At 40.3% G+C, this 27,150-nt stretch overlaps 1 protein-coding gene across 1 annotated transcript in view; it reads right to left on the bottom strand.

The window, feature by feature from the left end:
• The window catches only part of LOC109626350 (netrin receptor UNC5D-like), a 179,214-nt gene that overhangs the window by 51,229 nt on the left and 100,835 nt on the right, over window positions 1–27,150 (bottom strand). Inside the window, exons 3-4 of the mRNA XM_020082229.2 lie at window positions 1,394–1,537; window positions 1,076–1,179 (exon numbers count right to left, since the gene is read on the bottom strand). Of these exons, the coding sequence (XP_019937788.1) occupies window positions 1,076–1,179; window positions 1,394–1,537 (248 nt within the window). The remainder of the gene's footprint in view (window positions 1–1,075; window positions 1,180–1,393; window positions 1,538–27,150) is intronic.

Here is a 27,150-nt window from a genome sequence, read left to right as displayed (position 1 = left end):
GAAAGCAAAGACAATGGGAACTGGTCCTAAATTAGTGAAAAGACAGAATATTTTAAAGTCTTCCAAAACGCTGAAAAGTGGGCCTAAAGTTTAACATTAGCTCTTCAACCACGGTCATTGTTTCACTTCATATCCAATATGCTGGTAAAGAGCCAGACTGGAGGAAAATGGGTCACAGTCCCAGTAAGTCTGTTCAGACTGCAGCAAAGGAATCTGACTTAAAGGATTTGAATTCAATATGTTTTTCTCAACCGACCAGATTTAAAAATATACGATACATACATATCTGTTTTTAACCATAAACTAAATTCAATAACGTATTAGACTGTGAGTTTAAGGACCTGTCAATCAACTTTAAGACCACGACCACCACCAGCAGCAGCAGCAGCAGCAGCAGAGTTCTGGTCCTGTGCTTTGACATTTGCTGGTTGGGTGGCTGTTTTGTTTAAGCAATACATCACGGACTGTGCCTTTAAGTAAACGCAAAGCTCCAGATACTTGGGCACACAGGCTTTGGTATTGACATATCTTCCTTCTGAGCCTCCACATGAAGGCACACAACATCAGAGCGCAACACACACACCACTCAACTGCGCTGTCCGGGAGAGCCTCATTTTATATTCATAGTAAAAATTAAAATGGTATGTCTTTTAGACACAGGCACACACACACAGACCTACACACAGAGGACTCAGATGAGAGAGAGGAGGAATGATAGCAAGAATGAAATGAATACATTACATCTTAATAAGTCATAGCCGTACATCCTTTTAGCTAAGAACATAGAAAACAGCCATGCACATGGAAAGTTATTGTGGCCAGTAAATTAATGATCACTCTAACTTAAACGGAATAAACCCGAGACTTCAAATGAACGGTGTCTTCAGCTCATCAACTGCAGCTCTAGACTGGAGAGAGAAGTGCATGCACTTCTTTGATTTGCAGTGGCTGGAGAGAAGCAAAACATTGTGTCACGAAAACCGAGTTGTTCTGTCAGTGTGGCAGACAGATGACTGCTCCTCTCCAGGCAACACAGGAGAAAATGTTACTTGTTTGAAATGTGAGAAGCCCTCACCTCAGCCACGGGCACTCCCTCTGGGGGACGGCAGTGCAACACAATCATGCCATTCATAGGCACCTCAGTGCCTTGGGGGTCCTGCTCAAAGTTCTTCCTCAGGTCTGCGGAGGAGAATAAACAGCCTGCATTAAAGCACGACCACAACAGCACGGAGGAACACATAAGCCTGCACATTTGTTTCATGTGTGACCTTTTCTCCACACGCAAACATGCATGGACATAAAGAAAGAAAATCACATCACCGGTTTGAAGAGGAATAACCTTTTCAGAGACAATAAGGTCAGCCTGGTATCAAAATGACACAGTGTTGCTTACAGGCGATGCGGACGGCTGCCTTGCGGCTCTTGGAGGTTCCCAGGTGACTCCAGGCGACACACAGGCACCAGTAATCCTCCGGCCCATGGAAGTCCTCCACCTGCTGACGGGACACGTTGATCATCACCTCGCGGATCTTCAGCCCTGCAAACGAGAGGGTTGATGGCTTAGATTAGCTTTCATTTAGATGAAGGGGTGATTAATCAAAGAGATGAAGAATCGCAGGGACAGGATGATGAGTGGAATTTGAATCTGATAAGATTATCAGCAGTAAACAGATCTACCGTTTGCCGGGAGCGGACACAGGGAGACTGCTCATCAAAAACCACAGCACATTTCAACCACATTTCAGGGGTCGCTTGTCGGGAGTTTGTTTCTAAACGGTTCACACACACAGAGCTGATCATGTCACTCTTAACCATTAGGAGTCCTAGGCTATTTTGTTGTTGTATTTTTTAATGCCTTTCAAATTGCCCTTATATATCACAAAATGTTGACCATTCCATTGTGTGGTATCTTTTTTTGAATTTCTGAAAACACAACATATCATAATCTCTACCCTCTTCTCTCCCTCCTCCCCTGCCCCCAGTATATTCAGCCTGTAGAGCAGAATCAGCAGCTTAACGAATTCTTTTAAATTTCCCAATATGCCAAAAAATGACTTGAATAAATGCAACGCTGCCATCATCTTATCTTGCATACTTTTACTCACATGTCAAAGATCATATCTCAGTTTTTCTCTTGGCCATCAACACAAAAAGAAAGCACATTGGACTGAAGTTGAAACCTGAAACCAGTGCTGCAGGCTCTATGTTAAAGATGCAATGTCTTGAACCAGTCACGTGATTGGATCACGCTGGCCTGATCTGTGACTACTGAGGGTTTATACTGGTCTTTTATGCTTGAGTTTTGCAGAAGGCAATGTGTAATGCTGATCGTAAAATGCAAAATAGACATTTTTAGTAAAGCCCTTATATTCTCTTTCAGCATCGAACCATAATCCATTTATAGAGAAGTGACACTAAATGCTTTTCAATGGAGGTAGTAACCGAGAGGAGGGACACATGAGCCACATATTGTTTTAAGGGAGAGCGGGAGGACTAATTTCTCTTCTTTGAAAACATTTGAAGAGGCTGTAATTTAAAAAGATTGCAATACAGTGCAATTAAATGCTGCATCTGGAACACCGATGCTTTCCCTGACAATCAAATCATCCATTCCTGCAGTGCAACTCTGAGTTAATGTCAGGCAGGTCATTTGTGCATATCTGTATGTCGTCTGTGACGCAGACCCATAATGAGTCAGGCGTGAGACGAGCGTTTTCGGGGACATCTGATGTGAATTTAAAAGCGCGGTATTTCAATTATGCCAGACTATGCACAAAAAGATGACAGCCTCAAACCATTAATACATAATAGGGTGGCTTAATTGGGTGTCTAGGAAATTGCAGCTTTCAAGTATCTAATGTGTCTCCTGCAGGAATGAAATTTCAGACAGCGAACCCTATACAGATTTATTAATATGTGAATACACCATTTAAACTAGTTATGTTTAGTCTCCAATGGTGTGCTTCCTGCAGCATACAGGCGTCTTCACTTCTGACAGATTGTCGAGGAGTCCCAGCATTTAACCTCTAGCTCGTGTCATGTTTTATGTTTTTGCCTGGTGTCCACATCATTCCAAATGATGACTTTTGGAAAGTCTGATGGCCCCATTTCAGTTTGAAACTCCAAGGTCAGAATTTTGCCTGGAGGGGCAGAAATAGAAGATTTGGGAAATAACAATGCAGACACCCACGTTCACTCCAGCATTGGGTCTTTACAGTCTCAATGTAGCCTTTCCTGATGTGTCACACTCCTACTGCTTGACCCTCCTCTGATAGAAAACCTCCCCAGCCTTGATTCTTACCTTGTCTTCTTTGTTAGCAGCCGCAGATCTATCCTTCATCTATAATTCTGCAATTACCTGTATGTGCAGGAGGTGAGCATTCAAGCAATCTGTGACACCTCCTGTGGGCATGTGAATGTCAAGTGCTTCTAATACACGGCTAAAAACACTTGTCTGAGCTGAGATCATTGTTTTTTGTTCTTAACTCAGTGTGGATGCAGTCTCTGTGTATTTAGGCCAATTGGCTTGCTAGTGTTAGTGCTCCTGTGATTTAGATGTTAGCCTTCATTGAGCTCACATGTTCTGTGACTGGTTGCACTTCCTGGGTTTTATTTTTGACCCATGCATCTAAAGTCTCTTCCAAATACCTTCATACCTGGAATTCACATGTGTCTTGGAGGACCTTAGATTAAGTGGACAGCTCTAAGTGTGTCATCTAGTGGATGGAGGAGTTATAGCTGATTTGGCAACACAGTGGTTACTGATGGTAACAGCATTATTGGTTCAAAACAACAGAAAACAGTCCTTGAGCAGCTTTATCTAGTAACTCCAGACATCTCTGTCTGTGTGTATGTGGCTCGCATATCTCGACAACTGTTCACAGTTTCCATGTGTATTGTTACTGGCCAGAGGAAGTCCAGTGTTAAATTTGCAGCGATTTGGACATGAGATAAGTTCAATATAAATAAACAGAGAACCAGCGCTCTGTAGAAGAGGTGGCTGGGACTCATCAACCTTAGAGCGTGTTTACAACAACTGATCCTCCCGGTCAGGATTCTGCCAACTGAGTCGCGCCTCACTGAATTTTGAATAAACAGGTGAGCACCTCTTTGTGCAGCTTCAGGTTTCTGTGGAGTCTTCACTTGCTGCTGCTCAATTCGTGCAGGTCACTTGTACAGTTTCTATTTCAAATACAGCCAAGTGGAAAGTGGGGTGTATACGTTTACATTGCAGCCCTACAATAATCAGGCTTTCCCCTCCATATTAAGCCTTTATGGTCATGAGCAATTGCAGTCAGTGCAACTGTCAGTGACAAATACATTGTATAGCCTGGGAGTGCTGTAAAAGCTGTAGTTGTAGCACTTAAAAGCTTTTATTGTGTGGCAGTAGGAAATGATAGGTCTTCATTCACATTCATCATTTGACACAGCTTTGATACAGGAGAGTATGAAAGAATGTCTATTCTTTACTGATAAATCTATGATGTGTAGAACCGTATAGAAATTTTGTACAAATTCTTGAAGGCAGGAAGTTAATAAAAATTGTCCTTTGTGTTGTTTTTTAGAAGCGCTAACAAGTTGTGCCTAACTACGCATCTCACAGCAGCTGTTCAGAAATCAGTGTAAAGCTTAGCCTCTCGTGGCTTATTGCTTAATTACGCAGCCCTACACTTGTAGAGGAGTTGTCTCTCCACAGGCTTTTGCCATCACGCTGCACGTGGCAGACAGCAGCTTAGACATGGGCTGGGATTAAATGAAAACTAATAATGTGAAATAAAAGGAGGTGTAATGGAGGAATGTAAAACAGACGTGTTGTCTGAAGACACTGTGATCCTCTACAGTGACTGAATGATATTATGCATAATACACATACACACACAGGTTTGCACAGCTATCCCTATTAGGACTTTGCAAAGAATGCCATTCATTCATCAACAAAACCTTATCCTTAACCTCAACCACGACCAATCCATGCCTAACCCTAACCTGACCATAATTCACAACTTAACCCCTAACCTTAACCAGGACCCCGGAACGACACGTTGCCTCATCAGCACTAATGAGTTCTACTGGTCTTGACAACATGTGTGCAACAAAACACGCACGTATGCACACACGCACACCTCCTTTCCACTGCTACAAATTCCAGAGTTAATCAGCCTGATTAAGGGGATGCGACACAGATCTATAGGAAAAGTAAGCACAAGTTTGAGGCAAATATTTTATCACATCATGAGAAATTTTATGTTGTGTCAGTTCAAGTTTTTTGGGCTCAGTGTAGTAGGGATTTAAATTCATAAAAATACATTATTTGGATATGAACAATTTAATCTGCAGAAATATTTGTTCCCCTGATCAACTGACCCTCATCTGATTGACATGGGAACTGTAGAATTTCAAATCAGACCATAATAACATTCAACAAAGCTCAAGGCATTTGTGACTTGTCTCTTTGTACTGTCCGTTTCTGGGGGGATGAAATAAATGGAATAAAGAAAATCCAAAAAAATTATGTTATTATTGAAGTTGTATATGCTTAATATTATGTTTTTTTCTGTGCAGCTCAAATTATATATATACTGTGAACATGAGGTGTATGGATGGAATCATTTAACACAGAACATGAAGCAATGTTGCGTCATGCTGAACCCCACCCACTTACATCTGTCTACATCTTTCACAGCCACAGGTTGTCATTGATCATTTCTGATGTTCCTGGGCTTCATGGTACCAGGAGTGGGACTCATCTAATATGAATCTGTCAGAAGACAGACGCCAGGAGCTGGAGTAGAGAAGGATGAGGGGACAGCAGTGAGCTGCTGTTGTGTTGTTTGGCGTTTCTCTGTCTAAAATCTATTTGTTAATATGTAAAATGAAACCAATGCCAAGATCAAGTCATGGTCGGTTGCACAATTGTATTTACTCATTTGGCAGATGCTTTTATTCACAGTGACCGCCTCTAGGAATATGTTATAGAAAATAATATGCTCTGATAGCATAGCTTGTTCCACTACAGGGGAAACACAAACAACCACGGTCTGATTCCCTTGTGTGCAGAAATGGCAACGCCAGACCATGTTCCTTGGAGGAGTGCATGAGATGAGTCATGTGTCAGCATGACTGAAACGCAGAAATTGCTTGAATGTGAATTGAGCAGCAATGGGAAGCCAGTGTAGACAGAGGTAGTAGCTCGTGCGTCAATGATGGATGAATTTTCTCCTCTTCAGCCCAATAACATTATTTCGACCCAATTCAGCGTCACTCCCTGAACACTCCCTAAACAAATTAAATTAAAAGCATTAATTCCCAGACTTTCCACACAACCACCGATACCTGACAAACACACACTCCCTTCACAGCTCTGCTACACTGCTGCTCCCGCTTCCCTCGATCTTTTCCTGAACTTTTTACATGGACAGATTATTACTATAATCAGTTGTTAAAATGACTATACATCAGGTGGTCATCCAGAATTCACTGAGCAGAACCAGAGATAAAAATGTCACTCTAAATGTCAACCCTGTATTTTATGTCCTCTGTAGCTACAGTGTGAAAAGACATGTTTGTAGTTTGTGGGCAGTGCACCAGGAATCATTACAGACATTTAACGGATCTTAAGAGGCCAGTTTAGAAGGCAAAATTAAAGGCAGGGTTAGCAAGTCAGTTCTGAAACATTTTTTATTCTTATTTGTTGGAATCCAAGTCCTGATAGCCATCAATAAATAAAGTCATCTGAAAACGACTCGCAGGACTTAAATGAACACAATAATTTTTTCATTCAGTCCGAATGAAATGATTGGTTGGCCTACCTCCCTGCCTGTGTGCACCCTGCCAGTGCTCCTGCTGAGTGTTCGCAAGTCAGGGAGACATACACCACCGAAGCAGAGGCGATAGTCTGAGGAGTCAGGAGTTAACGAGCGAGTCGCAGAAAAGTCGGCCTCTGGCAGTTGTCAGGCAGTTAAGTGTTCTCATGTTTTTCCGTAGTAGCTTTGATGAGAGGGCTGATAGGAGGAGGTGAGATGCATCATTAAATATATTTTAATATGATGCCTGCTCTTCCAAGGTTTCCAGGATTACCAACCCTAGTGTGATGAAATGACATGCGCATATAATAGTGTGCAGTTATCTTTTAGACTGACTAAAAGGTGATATTATTTGATGGAAGCACAGTGAGTTTGTATTCAGAGCATCAGCACACTGTTTATATTTGTCACATCTGTCTTTGGTCTGTATATTTGAATAATTTCATTAATAGACTGTGGTGACGATCCTGCTGAAAAAAACTAATAAACAAGCCCTGTCTGTGGAAGCAGCTTATTACACTCCACAGTTTATAATTGTAACCATTGTAATGAAGGTCCTTTAACCTTAAATAAATAGTTCACCCAAAACTGAAAATTCACTCATTATCATCTCACCCCTATGCTGATAGAGGGGTGGGTGAAGTGTTTGAGTCCACTTCAGGGACAGTCGGAAATGCTAATGTCCACTAGCTCAGTCACTTTTGGTGGACTTTTAAGGCTTAAAAAACAGTGGAAATAACCTTGTTTCAAGTCGAATTTGAATGTCAGTGCTTCCCAACACTCTTATGAAAGTCTCCCATAGGTGTTCAACTGGGCTGAGGGCGACTTTGAAGGCCATAGCATACGATTATATTATTTATATATAATTTCATACCCCATGAATGGAGGCACTGTCATTATTAATCTCTAATTTAGGATCCTTTAAGTTGGACATCTTGTGGGTATTGTGACAACAGCCTAAAGCACTAAGAAGATTAAGGACTGGGTTTAGGCTTGTTGTCTCTTACATCCTAGTTTCTTCACAACCTGTACTCCTCTTCTTCATTAATGATGAGAAAAACAGTGAGAAGAAAGAGAGAAAAGAGAAACTAATTAATATGACAACAGTAGGCTGTTGCTGATGCAATGTTTTATGCTGAAAGAGGGTGGAGGAAGCTCCAGCGCTGCAGAGTCACTCAAAACTGTTTTTCTGGCACACAGTGAGAATGTTTGGGAGCGCTAAAGAAAACAGCATAAGAAAACAAAAAGTGACGCTTTCCATGTCAGCCCACTTCAAAACATGGTGCAAAAGGGAAATGGAAAAATAATTTCAGTATGTCTAAAGTGTAACTTACTCAACCCACTGATAAAACTGGGCAGGGGATTAAGGGGCGAGGGAGACAGGGCCTGTTTCACAGTGGTGACTTTTTCAGGCCATTAAAAATGGAGAGTGACACACAATAGTAAGGAACGTCTACCATGTAGGGCTTTTTAGAAGTGGAGGACTTTTCCCTCCAGAATCCTCTGATGTGGGCATTAGTGTGGGGGAGGTACATGGTGGTCCCAGAACACATCAGTTAAAGCAGTTGGTTCCAGCTCAGTTCCACCCAAGGTGGAGCTCTATAGGGCAATGCAATTGCGAGAGAGGGAGGGGGCAGGTGGGTAACACAACGTTACTTAGAGCTAATGTTAGCGAACATTCAAAAAAGTTGTAAAGCTGCTACACAAGATGTCAAATAAATCAAGAGTGACACACTGCTAACCAGAGGTGGGAAGTAACAAAGTACGAGACGCACAGACCCCAGCAGCATGTGCGTCTTCGGGGGGGCAGCGCAAGACCCTAAGTGTCCGGAGGTTGGTCAGGCTGCCGTGGCCGACCGAGTTCGAGTGACTGTACCTGTAATGATCCTTCCTCAGGTTGACCTACGGAAACCTTGTTCCGACTTTTACTTCCTCTAGATAGATGGTCAAGTTTAATCGCATCACCAGGGCCGTGACCGACTCTGGCAGGGCCGATCTGAGGACTTCACTAAACCATCCAATCGTAGCGACGGGCGGTGTGTACAGAGGACAGGAACTTAATCAAGGCGGCACATTCCCCATCCATTTATTCCCTGTAAAACATTATCCAGGTGCTCATACAGGACCTCGGTTCAGTTCAGTCTTTATTATTCCGTCTGAAATTTGGCAGCAAAACTAAACTGTGTTTAGTGATTTTTTTCTCTGTACCAGCTCTGTGCAGGTTGTAAACAAAAGAGGACAATTGTCTTTACTTGAGTAAAGGAGTTGAATCAGTGCTTGTATTTTTATCAGAGTCTTTTTTACACAAGTATCTGTACTTTTACTTAAGTAAAGGTTGTGAGTAGTTTTGCCACCTCGGCTAACCCTTCCAATAATGTCCTTTACCTTTTTGTGTGTGGGCACTGCAGTTGCCCGTCTCCTTCAGAGAACATGTGTTGCAGAGAGGTGCCAAAGGTAACGCTACGCTACTGGAATAAGACCAGACCACAGTTTGTCTGTAAACATCATTCACAAGGGCATTAACTTCAATATAAAGCTCATAACGAAGATACTTATAATATCAGACTCTTTCAGCATTGACTCTGCAAGGTCCTAGATGGTTTAAAGCGCTAGGAAGCCTTTATGAGCCATGTTCAACTTTTTTACATTTTTTATTTGGCATGAAATGTGATATTAAAACCAACATTAATGTGTTTCACTACAGTACAGTCCTGTTATTCAGTTTATAGCTCAAAAGAACAAGTGCAGTATCTCTTTAAATGTCCTTACACATGCTTATAAAAACACACAGGTTTAAAATGCTAGTAATAAATACACTCCCACAGTGAAGGGTGACTACACTGTGTTTGAGTGAGGGCCATGGAGTTTCTGCTGAAGGCCTGATAAACAAAGGGGAGGAATCAGAGAGACACTCAGGTTCCTGCACATTTGGCAGATATCACAGAGCTTAGTCCCTTTTCCAAGTATCCTGAGATGACTGCAGTGACTGTGTGTAGGAGAAATTATCCAATAACCATTCAGTCATGTTGATGACATGCGGCCTCTTCTCTGCATTCAGGAATACAAACATCCATTTAGCTCCTTCCACAGGCCCCTCTGTTTCTTTTCTTTGTGCTGCGCTCCCACTGCTTTCCCTTCAGGCGCATGCCAGTGGCTGTTGACAAAACGCCACAAAGCCCCGACAGCAGACCTCAAGGTGGAGCAGTTTCCACTTTCCATTTCAATCATGCCCCTTAATCTGTCTGTAATGTAGCCTCTATAAAAGAGTTAGGAAGATATATAACAAAGCCGATGCTCACTTATCATCCCATGCTGTTCTCCTTTTCTCCGTCTTTTTTTGGCCTGTCTGGCACCAGGCCGTGTGGTGTGATTTCTCCCAGCTTTGGTCCATTGTTTCACCTTGGCTTGGTTTACGAAAAGACCCTGAGGGATCCAGGCTGCGCCAGCTACAAGTGGCTCCTGATCAGCTCAGCAGAACTCGACTTGTCCGGCTCAGCTCACAACGGGCCAAGGATGCTTCTGTCGATTTTCAGAATTGGATCCATCTCAGGGATCCTTGTGAGGCAGCTGTGTACGTAGTGGTGGTTGAGGTGGATGGATACAGCTTTAAGAGATTGTCTGTCTGATGTGAATCCAGCTTTAGGAAAATGTTTGTGTGATGTGACACTGCGGCATGCAGCTCAGCATGTGGGGGCTGAGAGGGCTGGCTGAGGGCCAGACACAGACGTACGCTGCTAGACAAGCGGAACATGCTCCCAGCAACATCTTCAGTCTGGTCCCAGCTGTGTGTGTCATACTTAATCCTGGAACCAAAGGGACACATTACTTCATGCATGAAAAAAAATGTGATAATTCAGCCATTAAAATGCTGTGAGTCCTTATTTGTGTCATTCCCCAGTCGCCTTGTTTATGTTTATCCAAAAAGTGCATGTCTGCTCATTGGGAGCCAGTTTTGCATACACAAGTAGTTTTCGCCGTGTGAGCCACTTCATTTGTTTCACTTCCATTTCTCTAACTAATAGTTTGTGGCACAGGGAGTTTGAGGCATCTCACTCCCCCTTACCAGTTGCCACCATTCGTTCTTTTTCCTGGAGTTCCTAGTTGATGCTATCATCTAGGATCATAATACAGAACACTGGAGTTGGTCTTTGACAGAGCATCAACAGGAATAGAAATGCATACCTCCCCTATCCACCCTTCATTCATGCGCTTTCCCTCAACTGCTATCTTTTCATCTCTGAATCTGCAAGAGCTGCTATCCTCTCCTTTGAGACAACCAAAGCGGTATCCGTTTTCAGCCTCTCTTCCACCCTCCCATCGCCCCTCTCCGTTTCCAGTGTCCTCTTTCTCCCTTATCCACTCTTTCTCTTATCTCTTCATCAGGGTATCATCCTTTCAGCTAAAGTCTATGGGCACGGATATCCTTCTGTCCCACCTTCCTCTCTCCTCTTCTTTCACTCCGTCCTTCAACAATCTCTTGAGTTCTATCACTCATTTCCATCTCCTACAGCATTTCAACCGAGGCAAAAATAAAGTTGTCCTCCATGATAGGTCACTGTGTGCTGCAATGGAATCTGTGTTTTGTTTGCAGCAACCCTCCTTTTATTTTGACTTTGGATTTTAAGGAAAGCTAAAAACTCTTATTTAGAGTCTGTAAGGATTCGATACTGCTTCCTTAAATCATTCCAAGGAGTTTATCAGTGTGAGCTGTTTTCCTGAAGGGAGGTTAAAATCTGGGTTGCAATGATTACATGGAATATCCAGCTGAGCCTTGTCTGCCTGTGGTTTATCAAATGGCTTAGCAATAGCAAAGGGATAAGGAAATAAACACTGTTGCACTGAATTTGAAGATGCACTGTGTGCAGCAATAATCATGTTGTCCAGGAAAATGGCAAAATCCGAAGTTGGGCATGACAGATTATCTTCATACTGAATTTGCAGAGAAATATTCAGTATTGGATTTCAGATGTGTGACATAATGTAGTTAAATGGATTTAGGATGTTTAAACTTTCTGTGTTATAATTAAGCATGTCTCATTCATTTTTGCTCCCCCATGATGCATTTCACCTTAAGTCTGAGGACACAATTTCAGGTGTTGACTTGCATTAAGCTGGAAAACCCTTCACAGCAACTGCATAAGTACTTGGACTTGAAAATGTTGAAAAGGACATTTGTGTTTATATAAGACCGCCATTGCGGTCAGCCTGTTTCTTCTTTCAGGTTAGGCCAGTTACCTTTTGGTGCTTGTAAAGCCAGAAGCTATGTCTGCTCAACATCACAAGATCCACTTGAGATGACTTAAAAACTTAATGTGCACTCAACGCAGGTTTGCATAAGAAAACTAGCACCCGACAAGTGGTGCTCAGCATTGCTTCTAAAGGCTCATTCATGCTGCTTTTGAGTATGAAAATATACCTCCATTTAAAACGATGGAATCATCGCTGCCCACATTCTTCCATGCATCCATTACACTGGCATGGTTGTGAAGCAATACGTCCACTAGAGGGCAGCTCCCACGCTTTCTGGTGGTTGCTCTATTTACTATATTCCATTTAATTAATGAACTTTCCACTCTCACTCAACATAATGTGGACTGCAACAACAAGCCTCCCACTCGTCCTTGTGATCTCCTTTTTGCCGGCACGTTTAACGCAGGGAACTGAACAAGCCGGCATATTGCAGTAACTGTGTGATTTGGCACAGCCTCTGTTACACCTTTCTGTCTGTCTTGTTGACTTAGATGTGGATCTGGCACTGTGACTACCTCACCTGCCGACACGAAGGCAGAACGACAGTGCCTCCCCCTACAGGTGGAAATAAGCAACATTCCAGCCTCGATCAGGCTGTGGAAGAGGCTAGAAAGCACAAAAAATTTCAAACTTTAGTTGAGAATGAGAAAGGTACTTGCAAGGTGAAGATGTACCTAAATAAAATCCCCTCAGGTGTTCACACGCATCACTGACTTTATTCCATCAAAACTGCTCAAGCCTTATAATGATCCTGAACCCTCAATGAACCTGCAACAAATTACCCCAGAAGTAGGGCTAGCTCATAAAAAAAAAAACTCACACACCCACAAACTTTGGTTTTGATAGATTTCCCAGTAGTATCAGGGTAAGAACCACTGAGACTGATACCAACACAAGTATTTATTACAATTAAAATTTTTTAATGCTCTATATGTGGCCATAACACACACAGACTAAAGTGCACAAATTCCATGCTATTCCTGACCTTTCTTGCCTTCATTAAGTACAGTCATCAATGAGTGTACATATAATTGAATGGTTAACACTGATGGATGGATTTTATTTATTTAATTAGTAGGTTATTGTATAAAATGAGGTGCAACAGATTCCCCTGCTTCCCGTGCCTCAGTGGAAAGACCTGAGCTCTTATTCTGGGTGACTGCTCATGTTGCCCATTTCTAAATCTGCCACTGACCTCAAGAGACAGATTTTCATCCAGACGCTCAGGATCAAGATGATGTCTGCATTCAGCAGATTAAGAAACAGTTGTTTGGACTCACAGACAAGTGCTTAGTAAATGGACTGAATTTAGTTATTAGTTATCTTAACGACCACTCAAAGTACTTTCACACTACAAGTCTCACTTTCACACACACATACAGATCTTCTATTTATAGGGACGTTCTATCAAGCGTCCCACTCTCTCATTGCCCACGCAACCATCCGGGGCATTTCAGGGCTGAGCTTCTTGCCAAAGGACAGACATGTGGACTAAAGGAGCAGGGATCAAAACACCCACCCTCTAAACAGTGGGTGAGCTGCTCCAACCCTGAGCCCCCCAGCACAATGCGTTTGTTGTCTTACGTATTCATATATTGAACATATTAGTTTTGCTGAACAACCAACATCTTTGATTTTCATCACAGCAAAAAGGCAACAGACGCAATGTTGGTGTTTTGCTGTTGGTATGGAAATATCAACTGATACAGTTTGTCACAAAGGTATGAGGAGACGCACACGCAGTTGGCAGTTTCATTCAATAGCAGCACCAGGAAAAGTGTTTTGGAGAAAGGTTATTCATACTGTAGAAAAGCTGACAATAGACAAAGGGTGTTTGTTTGTTTTGGAACAGCTTCACTCAGCTGGTATGGTGGTGATTCTGTAACTCTGCAAATTCTCATTCATACATTCATCCAAGACAACCATAACGCCTGCACACGCAGCCATGTGTTCTGCCACTGACTTGCTGCGTCTCACAAACGTCTGTTGTTCACATATGGAGCAGTTCCAGTGTGTGCCTGCAGCGGAACTGCCCTGATATGATTACTCTATTTCCTGGAAGAAAAGTAGCGTATGCACTCAATTAAATGACAGGACTGTACTGCATGAAGCCGTGCATCTTTCGATCCAACAATAATAACGATTAAAAACCTTGTTAAATCAAATTAATGGATTCAGTCAACGTAAACGTTGATTTTACTTTGGTACTGGAAGTGTGCAAATATTAATGTTGATGACATAATCGGAAGATCGACATTGAAATTCATACACAATACAAAAATAGGCAAGACCCTGGCTGACGGTTACATCGTTTGAAATGGACGCAACTTTTTTCGTATGTAAAAGCAACATTAAGGAGCCTAATGGGTTCATACTAAAGGAGGAAATGTGCTATGATTCAAGGATTAATAAATGAGTACCGGTCATCTGTTTCATGTATTTCATACTGAAAATATGAAACCCTTATTCTTCAGATACTTTAATCAAACACCTACAGCCATTTGAATGCACTGGATGAGATATATGGGATACATCTCCAGCATTTTAAAAGTAGTGTACTGGGCAGAGCCATCTCACACAGTGATTCACTGTGTTTACATTGATTAAATCCAGTGTAAACAGAAGCTGTTTGCTGCAGAATAACAGACTGACAAATGCACACATCCGACTGGTCAGTTAGATTTTTGCCTTTCTGCCAATTTATGTGAAATGCTGTGGATGCACCAGACACAAACTGTTCACAGTGAAAAACACAGAGACAATTAAAGTTACCACTCATTCTTGCTCTCCCTCTGTCTCCTTTCCTTTAATTTCTCTAATCCATAAACAGCGGATTAACAGCAGGGAATATTCCCATATGTCATGGCCTCCTTTTTTGTCTGACTAAAGTGGCATCCCCATTTTTAATTCTTCAAATGCTTTATTTTCCTTGTGATCTGATGAGTTGCAAATGTAATTTTTCATTGATCCAATCATATTACATAAATGACTTGAACAAACTATTACACTATTATTTATTTCTGTTGGGACTGCACAAATCTTATTCATGCATGGAGTGGTGGGCACAGGTTATGTTTAGTGGATCACTAAAAAATATTACTGGGCGATATCAACATATCATAACATGACATTAACTCCACCTCTGCAATTTCCTTTGGCTTTAGCTGAAAATTTGTTGTGCCTTATTATATTCACGTCAACAAACTCTGCATCATCCAAACATTATTATTCTACTTTGAGAAACTCTCTCCTCTCCTCTTAGTAAGCTATTTTCAAAATGCCATCGCTGTTCAAAAGGTTATGAGAACAGCAATGAGACTTGCTAAGATATTGAATGTTAATCACTGCAGCTCAACGTCTCATTGTGTGGCTTTGTTCTTACCTCAGTATTTCTTAATCTTGATTATTCCATCAGAAGGTTCTTTCTGTCGCCCAACAACACTCAACTGGGCTTCTCGTGAGCCTGCGTTTTTTTTAACAAAAGATCCATAATCTGTGCATTTAAAGGATCAGTGTGTAGAGTTTAGTGACATCTAGTGGTGAAGTTGCATGTTGCAGCTGAATACCCCTCGCCTCACCCTTCCCTTCCAAACACGAAAGAGGACCTATGGTAGCTTCAGTTGTCATAAAAACTCAAAAGGTTTAGTTTGTCCAGTTAGGACCCTGTAAATAACATGGCAGCCTCCATAGAGAGGACCCGCTCCCATAAATATAAAGCATTTAAATATAAATAACCATTATAGGGTTAAAAAAATAACAATTCATACAAGTTACTAATGAAATCGTCAGTAGTATTATTTTATATTCAATTTCTGCCAATGGATCCCTTTCACCTAAACCTTACACACTGGACCTTTAAGAGGAAAGTTCATTTGAGGCCCCAGATGGATGTCGGCCTAACAGAGAATGTAAATTTAATGTCAAAGGGACTTTTTTCATTTGAAAAAAAAGATTGAATACTGGAACTAAGACTTAGACTACAGGCCAAAGGTTACAAAACACACAGATGACCTGAACTATGGGACATCTCAAAAGACTGTCTTATTACAGTTTGACGTTCAAGGTCTATGCGGCCCACAAAGGTCACTTCCCTTGTGTGTTGTGTAGCCCACGTCCTCCTCCGGCCGCCCCTGAATTTGGATACATCTACCGTCTTCACTGGACATGGCACTCACTAGACATCGCCCTTCTGCTCTTAACAGAAGCTGCACGACTTCTAAACCGCTGAAAAAAGACTGAAAAAACCCCCTAAAAAACGACAAAAGTAAAAGCCTCAAGCAAATCTAAAACAAAGTGAGAGAAACGGTTTTGATTACCAACATTTGGTGTCCTCTTTTATCTCACGAAACAATCCTTTATTGACAGAGGCAAAGTGTTTCAGGTTGACGGCACACGATTGCTGAGTTAATGGTTTGAATAGCACAACAGTGTAAATATTCATGATAACTATAAATGGGCATTCATTAGAGATTCTATCACAAACACTATATCCTGCAGCGATACATGTCAACAGTGTCTGGTTCAAACCTTCTGAAAAGAAATGGTAGTGTCATCTCTTTGTCCTCTTGAACCCTGACTGACTGAATAGTCATGAAGAGGTATTTCAACAAAGAAAAAGGATGATTATCTTGTCTCAGAGGATAAACATTATATTTAAACAACTAAAAACCACACAGAGAACACAGTAGCTTCAAGGGATAGTTCACAGAAAAATTAAAATTCACTCATCATTTACTCACCACTATGCCAAAGGAGGAAAGGGTGAAGTGTTCGAGTCCACAAAACACTTCTGGACTCTCAGGGGTAAACTTTGTTGCAGCCGAATCTGATGAAATTAAATAACTGGCAAATTATACTTTAGATGTAATAAAACAATGCAAAAAATATAACATGGCTCCATAATGCTCGTGTGGTGTCATCCAAGTATCTGCAAGCCCCGACATTCATATTCAACACAAAATGAGGTCATTTACACCGTGTTTTAAGTCTAATGGTCCACTGGAAGTGGCTAACTTAGGGTCAGAGAACCTAGTAGGAAGATATCAGCAGACATTTGAGCTAAAAACATGGTGTAAATGACACCGTTTCGAGTCGAATATGAGTGTCAGGGCTTAAGGACACATGGATGACACCACAGGAGCAGTATGGAGGCATGCTATGTTATTTTCTGTTTTATTATGTCTGAAGTATAAGTTGCTGGTTAATTCAATTGTATCAGATTCGGCTGCAGCAAAGATTACCCCTGAGACTCCAGAATTGTTTTGTGGACTCAAACACTTTACCCACCCCTCCATCGGCATAGTGGTGAGTAGATTATGAGTGAATTTTTATTTTTCAGGGAACTATCCCTTTAATTCTAGCATGAAAGACATAAACCACAAAGTCAAGAAAACACCATTCTTCCAACATCTGACACTGTGGTTGATGTTGTCTCAGGAAAATCGACAAGGGTTGAGTTACATGCACAGTGGCCTCCTACTCAAAATAAATGCAGCTCTGCCAAGAAGTGTATTTGACATTTCTGGAGAGTGCTCTCATTTTCTACAATGTTAAATTTCAGGAAGTCAAAACATAAATGCAACTCACGTTTGCTCATTGTCACGGAAAGTTGAGCTGTCAGGATTAGCTCAAAATGAGTTGTAGGTATGAAATATTTAGCCATTACATAGTGTTAAAAGAAAATCTCTTTCTACCACGTTACACATCTGAAAGATTGAGAAACACAACACGATTCATCTACTTGGAGTAGACCGTATATTTTTCTTATGCTCAACGCAACAGCAGCTGAAGCAATGGTTGTAATGGATAATTTATACTTTCCAATGCTACATTTCCTCTCCTTCTCTGCCAAGAGGCACATTCGAAGACTGAATCTGGGAAAAACAACACAAATTTATCTCCCTAGCTGACTTAGCTGCCGCTGGACCGACACAGTATCTGTCCTCTGCCTCTAACCCCATGGTCAAACAATGTTAGGGCATGTGTTGTCGAGTCTGTGTGCATTTAATTCACAGCTTACTGCTTTAATAGCTCCATCCCCCTGCTCCCCGCTGGACCCAGGGGCCATTCCACCACCTGAGTCAGACTATAATAGCTTGTACTGAAATACAGCTGTTCAACTGCCTCCTACAGATGAAGCTGCGTAGCCAGAAGTGTCTCACATGAGGCGAGATGTTCATTTTCTCAACGTGCGGCATGTCGGCCCACCTCTGCCTGCACGGTAACAGACACCCTTTTTCCACTGTGCGCTAAAATGCACTTTCGGAGATCGGATTGCAGACTAATAGCGCTCGACCACACGAAAGTACAGGTGTAAGTACACCCAAGATGCATTGGGAATGGATTGTGATCTGATCGGCCAAACCACCTGGAGGTGGTCAGTGAGACATTGTTACCACATTGACCACTAAGTGTAAATGCAATGGCCTTGTCAACTACTGCATGTGGGTGGAAAAATGTAATTGTGCCCGACGGTGAACTAGCAGCTAGCAGCCATTAGCCAGTAAACACGAGGCAATACTCTCCTGGCTCTCAATCTCCTGCTACAAACCTATTTTAATTTCATTCCTATATTTTGGATATTGTAATATATTCCGATTTAATTGCCATTTTTCTCAAATTACTCCCTGGTCTGGACTGTAATGTCTCTATCTGTAGAATATGAAACAGAGACATGAAAACATCAACTGAAGGGCAGTTCTGTCTGGTGCACGCTCTCTTTTCCTCTTTGTGTGATTCTCTCTTTCTCGGGAACAAGGGTGAACACACAGGGCTGGCAGCACCAGCAGCGCCACAGTAGGCATATGGTCCCTGTGTGGACAACACATGCGCATCAGCAATACAGCCGTCAGGTAATGCAAACACACATTTCACACCCAGGTAGGCCGGGGCAAGAAGGCCAAGCTGAAGAGTCAACACATTTACAGAATAAATGAGGATACACATTCAAATAGTGATTACAGCAAATAGTATTGATTTTTCTTTAAACTCCTGAAATTCAGCCCTGCTCCTCAGTTTTCAATTATCAGTGGTATTAAAGACATTTGTTGTTGGAGTGAAGATTAATCAAAAAGAAAATAATCAAAAACAGTAATAACTTCATGTACGCTACCCTTTTCTCCTGTTCTACATCTTCTTTTGTAGTTTGGAAACAAACAATAGGAGGATGTGACATGAGATGAACAGAGCGATCAGATCTTTAATTAGTGTAAATCACATCAGTATCTGGTAAGCGTAAATGGAGTCACACATACGGTTATCAACAAACAGCTTAGAAATACTCACTAAATTCCTGGTCAGGTTCTGAGGAAACCTCTGCTTCCCACAACTGTGAATACTGAAACGTGCCCAAGCAGCAGAGCAGCACATTAACATGCAGGGCGTCCTTCTAGAGGGTTTTCTTCCAACCAGAAAAACCCAGTATTATAACACAAGTAGATGCATTAGAGCTTGGAGTTTTTGGTTGGGCGCAAGTGGAAAGAGAAAAGGGAGGAAGAAAAGACTGGAAGCAACAGAGGGTGTAAAGGGGAAGAAAAAAGGAGAGTCTGAGGAAAAAATGTGTTTCTCTTCGTGGAGCAAGTGTGCCAGCAGCTGAGAATCATTTAAGGTAAAGCTTCCATTTCAACCTTTGATTTTTACCAGTAAAAGTGAGGGTCATTGTGGAATCAGTGGGACTCCATCCAATATTTGTGACACGTTCAATCGAACTTACTGATGCTAGAGGGAAGTTTAAGGGATCTCAAAAGTCAAAAGAATTCACCATCTTTGAACTATGGCCACAACTTTGGAACCAGTTCCTCCAACTTCACTGTACAAGGGTAATATCTGATGAACCCTCTATGAAAAGTCAGGGAGTTATCAAATAATAAAACTAATAATAGTTCGGTAAAGTACATACCTTCACCAAGGGTGTCCTTAAATTCAATTAAGCGGCACTCACTCATAGATCAGTTCCCTTATGCCTGATTTTTCATTAAGATCCATAAAAGATTCCTGATGAGGTCAGTGAAAATGTTGAATGTTAAAAAAGTGAAATATATTTCCTGGATGCGCCTCACGCCAAAACTTCATAGAAGAATCTGTTATGGGTCAGGAAAGAACCTAAGATGATAATCTTTTCAGTAGTTATAGCTTAATCCTGCTTTACAGACAAACAACCAAAAAGAAAACATAACCTCCACGCAGAGGTAATAAATGTTGAACGTAGACGTTTTTTTATTTCACCCGAAGCAACGAGTGGGATTTTAGCATTCTATATACGAACATGCTTTTCTGAAAATGAATCAAATAATGAAAAAATGCACATTATTAAACTTTTAGCATAATGTGAGTTTTGAATTACTCTTGTTTGACAATGCCTCCTGACTATTATTTTTCCCATTTTACCTTTGAAAGCTATTACAATTTACCTGAACAAAACAAACAAATACATAATGGAGAAACATTTGAAAGCAAAAGCTGTGAACGTACTCATTTAATCTTAGATTGAAATGAGGCATGTTAAAATGTCTGGTTTGAGGCTTCGAATCGTGCCACGTTTTAACAGGACGTCTCCACTGTGTGAACACGATGTGATAAGCAATGATGGTTTCAACATTTGTATTTAATTACCACATTTCAGAGGGAGTGTGGAGTCTCATCCAAGTGTGGGCTGTGAGAGATGGCCAGGTCTAGTGTTCTGAAGAATTAACTGATAGTGGCTTTCATTCAGGGACATTTTGTTTTCCACTTATTTTTCATTTTGTGGCACCATCCTCTTACAGTTTTCAGATATTTTATTGTCACGCCAGAGGGTCTTTTTCAGGTTGCTCCCTCTTGTGTCTGATCATAAGGTGTGATTTAAAGGGTTAGAGACAAATATCCTATTGAACTGATGAATATTCAAAGAGAAGTTTTGACAAGAGGGCTGTTACAGTTACTAACTAAACAGAAACTACAAGATCTACCAGATCCAGATTTTGATTTACTCATAAAGATCACTTCTTTAAACATTCATGATTTTTTCATTAAGATCCACAAGTTACTGAGAAATCAAGGAACATGTTGAAAACAAAGCCTCATATCTTACGCTGCAGAGTTTATGAGACACATGTTTAAACCTCTTTATATACAGTCTATGGTTTAAACCTGCCACACAACACAAGACGTAACATGACGTCTGAACAGCACACGCACACACTCTCTCCTACAGTTCTTTCTGCAGATTCTAATGCAACGCTGTGTTTTAACTTTATTGTTGCAGAAGAAGCGACGCCCCGTTCATCCAGCAACATAGATATAAATTAAGGTTTTTTATGAGGATCAGTTCTAAGTGTGAGTGATTAGAAAACATCAGAGGAGCAGAGTCACTTGTTGACCTGCACAGAGTAAAGCCTCAGTGCAGTGGCGCTTATTTGATTTATATCATTGATATAAATCGATATCGACTGATGTGAAAAAATATATATTTTTTGATATTGCCCAGGCAGATGAAAACATATCCTTCTTGGTCGAGGTAAAGATTGAAATACTTACTTCAGTCTAAGCATCTATATTTAGTGTCCATAAAAAGCATAATAACAGTAATGTTACAGTAAAATAGTAACAAAAAGTAATAATAATAACCATTTAATCAATGGTGTAATAATGTGGTTGTTACACATGTGAGTTTACAACTACATCCCACTAAGTTACAAACCATAAATTACATTTTTAATTATGGACCAATCACTTTTGTGACAATGTCTCCTTAGGTTTAGTTAAATGAGAATCGTTTTCAGTTCAGTGTGCAACATATAACTGCCAACATATTCCTAACATGCCTGTACATCTAAACAAGTCTAAATCTAAAAGACTTCGCTGACCTGACACCACTATGACAAAACACAACTAACTACTGGGCTCAGGTAATAAAATGTACTGTGCTCATTCTAACTGTTTTACAGTGAAGATATAATTTGTATATAACTGTGAGGCGCTCTTAACAACCTCATAGCTGAGAGGAAATGCAGGATGAGGTGACGATTGCCTGTGGGTTTGTGACTATGAACAACTCTTTTCACATGAAGGACTGTTATGACAAATATATTGATTATAGCTCCTTTAATCGACAAAAACCACTTGAATTAAGGTTAAAAAAAGATTATTATAATGGTTACTTTAAATATTGCTACACTGTAAGCAGTATGTCTATTAGAAAAGTAAAAATAAGTTGTTGGCAGGAAGATGAAGTCATGATTAGTCTCCTCACACACAGCATGACTATTTTTTTATTTTTTTAAACTTTGTCACATGCGTGTTACCTCACCTCTGACAACTGGTGCTGTAACATCAGCCTGGAGTGGTGACAGACAGGAAACAGCCCTCAGAATAGCAACACAAAACCTACTGAGAACTTCTGCAGCAATTAAAACACAGAAGTGTTCAGGTACATTACATTCACTCATATATGGGAATAATTAAAAACAGCTATTGTGCTCTTTCTAAGGGGCGTTTTCATTTTTTAAATCAATTTATTTCTAAATTCTAAATCTGGGATGCTCCAACATTTTAAATACGGTCAAGGTTACAATATAGATTAATACAATTGCACACACTGTATTATAACATCTTCCAACAGATTAAAGTTAAGAGGACACATGCTGACTGTGTTCAGTTCCAGACAGAGCCGTCTACTTTCTGAGATAGCAGCGTGAATGTGAATTATAAGACGTTCTCCTTTCAAGCCTCTCCTCTCTCTGCCTCGGTTCTTTCCCTTCTGTGCCTTCCCTTCCTCTTGTCTGTCCCAATAGAGACAGATATGAACGGTGATAAGGAGCCAGGTGGGAGCAGAGCTATGAATCCGGACTAGAGGCAGTAGAAATTCACTGCGGTCCACTTACCTATTAATAATATTATTAAGTGCCTGAATATTAACGTGACAATTTTTTTTCCTGCTCACATTGATTAAAAATGTCTCAGTCATCCAGGTCATGGTTATCCAAGAAGGGTTAGATCGAGGGCAAGTTGAGGTGTCATCTCTCATCCGATAATCTTCCTCAGTTCAGACAGACTGGTGCTTGTTGCGTTAGAGCCCTTGGTTGTTGTAATGACAAGACAATCCAGAAGCACTAAGGAACAAAGTGACATTAATGGCCTTGACAACACCCCACAGAGGTTAAATACGTGGGTCTCGTCGGAGTAGATACTGGCTTTTAATGGTTCTGATTGGCAGGGAAGGAAACAGGACACCCATATGAGAGCGCTTATTTCTTCCTCTTCATTATTTTGACAGACGTTTACAATGGACCTTTTCTGGGGCGATGTTCTGACGGACATTGAACTTTAAATAACTAGAATTGTTTGTGTAATGTTTTATACATTTAGGTACAAGATGGAAGAGCAACTTGTTTTCTTCACAGCTTTCAGACTCACTGGGGGGAAACTGAAGGGCAAACCCCTCTTCTAGCAATTGGAAAGGAGTCAATTCCCTTTTTTACAAGTGTTTATAAAAGCCTAAAACCAAGTAGTTGCCCTTGAATCAATCTATATAAGATGTCCACTCAATAAAAAACAAAAAAACCTTATTTAGAAAATAATCTGACGAGCTCCTTAATTGTCTAACTTCCCCCCATTTAAAAATCATCCTCATGACTAAAAGTACAAATATGTTTCAGGGAAAATGTAAAGAATAATTCAGTTTTTATTACTGCTACAGTTTGCTGCATAAACACAAGTGAACTATTGCGATATTAGTGCCCCATTGTTGAGATGATGCAATAAAAACAGGAGCCTTTGGACATAAAAAGGGGAAAAAACTGTGGGGGGAATTTTTGAATGGCTTCATTTTGAAGTTAAAACAACAAGCGCGTTTCTGCGAGTTGCATCAGTAAAAGACCATTTGTAGTTCAAAGTCAAATCCTAAAATTGAACAAGTTGGTGCCTTTCATGGTCTAACAGTTGTCATTTCAGTTTAGATCAAATGTGACATGCAGTGTGCGCTCAAGAAGAGAGGCAAATATTATTCACAGGGTTGGACGCGGCCGTAGGCGTTGTCATAAAGCCCCATTTGGGAAGTTTGCTCTGAAGACTTCAGCCCTCGCTAACGGAGACATGAATGCTATCATTATAAGTTAAAGTGACAGGGGAGAGGCTTGACGGGTGGAGAATTTAGCTGAGGTTGCAGAGTGTGTATGTTTGTTCATCATGGGAGTGTACAGTCTCCATATATACATCAGAGCCAGATCCATAATGTGGTACTACATTTTGGTGGCAGCCGATCGTGGATTCAAATATAAACTAGATTGCGCCGATAAACAATCGGCCTACTCTCAGAGGGAGGAAGTAACTCATATTCTTGGAATCTATGATTATCCATCAACTGGTTGAAAGTGTTAATAACTCTGAAATTCATTCTATAGTCATTTCAGGACACGCCCCTGTTTCTGTTAGCTTTTATTTTATCTTTGAATTAAATAAAACCAAATGGAGGCTGAATAATTCTACCTTCAAAGAGATGAAGTATTTATCTCATCAATAATAAATGAATATTTTTACTCCACATAAGAATTCAGTATCTTTATATCAGATGATATGGGAAGCATTTAAAACCACATGCAGGGGATGGACAATTAGTTACTCAACTGCAATAAAAAAAACCTCTCTAAACTTAAGAACCTTGAAAAAAGACACACGAGGGAACACGATAATCAGGACTCAGTGAAACTTTGCAGAGCACAACTGCAGGAAATAAAACAGTATTTGCATTGTTTAAACTTAAAAGACATTTTCTTGGGGTCTGGTGATAGGGCAGGTAAAAAGATGGCAATGACTAAAACAAAGAGAGCAATAGAGACTTAACACTCAATTTCAACATATATAATAGTAATGGACGACTTATACAAAATCCAAAACATATGAACCACTGTTAAATCATACTATAAGAAATTATATAAATCACTCATTTTGATTTAAATTAGGCCAACAATTATTTTTTGCAAGTTATACCTACACACTTAAATAAAGAAGCAGACACAAGTGATAAGAGGAATATGTTCCAGAGAAAGAACTAAAGGCTGCTGCTGTAGTGAGTTTTATAAATGTTTTCAGGATGTTTTGGCCTCATTTCTTACAATGTTCTTCAGTCACATTATAATGTCTCAGTCAGTGCCTGCCAGCATGAGAACAGCTGTTATATCAACATTGCCATAACCGGGTTAAGATTCAATGCAAATGAATAACTATAGGACTCTCAGCCTGCTTAACGACGATTACAACCTATTTACTAAAATACTGGCGATGCGTCTTGAATACGTGGTTCCCTCATTGGTACATCTTGGTCAAGTAGCATTTGTAAGAGGCCGTCATGCCTCTAACAACATGAGAAGCTCTTTCATATGCTGTATCATTTCAGCATCCAGCAGTCATGCAATCGCTCAATGATGAAAAAGCATTTGATAGGATCAAACGGCCTAATTTATTTCATACCTTGGAAAGATATGGCCTTGGATCTGTGTGCAGTGGGTTGGGGAGCACTAGAGAGAAACCACTTGCCGGTCTCCTCCAAATTTGAATTAACAAGATCAGCGAGACAAGGATGTCCTGTGTCTCCAGTAATAATATAAGCATTGGAACCTCTGGTAAGTGCCATCAGAGCAAACCACCAAATTAGTAGTATACATTTGTGTGGGTATGACTTTAAAATACATGTATTGACAGATGACATATTGTTAACTCTTTCAAGATATAAAATCAATTGGAACAAGAACCTTAACTGCATGACTTCTCCAATACATCTTGGCACAACTCAGATAGTTTGGAAGAAAGAGGGAGTGTATTAATAAAACATGCAAATTCATCAAGATATTTCAAATATATGGACCTAAATTGATTAAAAGTAGAAGAGAAGACCTGACCCCAGATGGGGAGAGAATAGCAGAGATAATCAAAATGACTGTTTTCCCCAGATTGTCTTTCATGATGTCTTCCTTCCCACTTCAATTTCCTGAATTGGTTCAAAACAATTAAAACAACTTTTTTTTTATGTTTCTTTGGTTGAATAAAAAAACAGGAATTGGTCTCAACAAACTAGTAAAACGCAAATAGAAGAGGGTCTAGGGATACCAGACAAATACACATAGTACTTGGCCTTTAACGGCAAATATCCCTTGCTATGGGCAGATCACAAACAGTATGAGGTCGGTAGGTGGATCTGGTTGGAACAAAAAATTGTTGCGAACAGTAAAAAACAAATATCCCTCACCTACTTATGGTGCTGTCCAAAAGTCAACACAAATAACAATTCAATCTATAGCTTCTCATGTGAAATAATAAATATTATACATTACATGTATATTACATGGGTTAAGATTGTGTCCAATATGGACATTGATCACTACTGGAGGTTAGACTTACTAATAAGGAATGGAAAAGGAATAATGTTAAATATTTAGGACACATCATTAAGCAGCAGAGAATGACATTATTAAATGAGATTAAGCTAAATACAACCTAAATGATCTGTTTTTTATGAGTTTACAATTTAAATCTATCCAGACATTTAGATCAGAGGGTTCTTTCATGGACACAGATAAAGATACAGATAATAAATCAAAAGAGACTGTAACAAATAGAGGTACAGTATCCAAACTTTATAAACTTATATCTTTTGCAATGACATAAATCAAACCAAATTCCCACGGGAAGATGATCTGCGGAAACACCTATCACTGGAACAATGGGACACCATGATAAATTATCTTTCAAAATGTTTTAGCTACAAACTTACACAATTGAAGATTTTATGCTGAACCTAAATAATCCCACAGAAATTTAACAAAATGAATTTATGTTGGCACGGTGGAGGTAAAAAAGGATCAATGATATGTTATGGCACTAGCCAGATGTAAGGAAATTCTGGGATGGAGTTAGAAACATGTTGAGCTCTATAAAGAATGACGATTTATCAGTATCCCTGGAAGTATGCTTGTTAGGATATAAAATGTATTGACTTAAATCTGCAGGAACACAATGTTTGATAATGTTGTTTATATGATAATAGTTTTTGTATAAATGGCTGGCTGAAGGTCTTCATAGAACTGATTATCATGGAACATGCAGCCTCAGCCACGCAGCAGCATTA

This window comes from Paralichthys olivaceus, chromosome 18 (assembly GCF_024713975.1).
Source record: "Paralichthys olivaceus isolate ysfri-2021 chromosome 18, ASM2471397v2, whole genome shotgun sequence".
NCBI lineage: Eukaryota > Metazoa > Chordata > Actinopteri > Pleuronectiformes > Paralichthyidae > Paralichthys > Paralichthys olivaceus.
The sequence above is the reverse complement of the archived record's forward strand: the minus strand, read 5'-3'. Positions and strand labels throughout refer to the sequence as shown.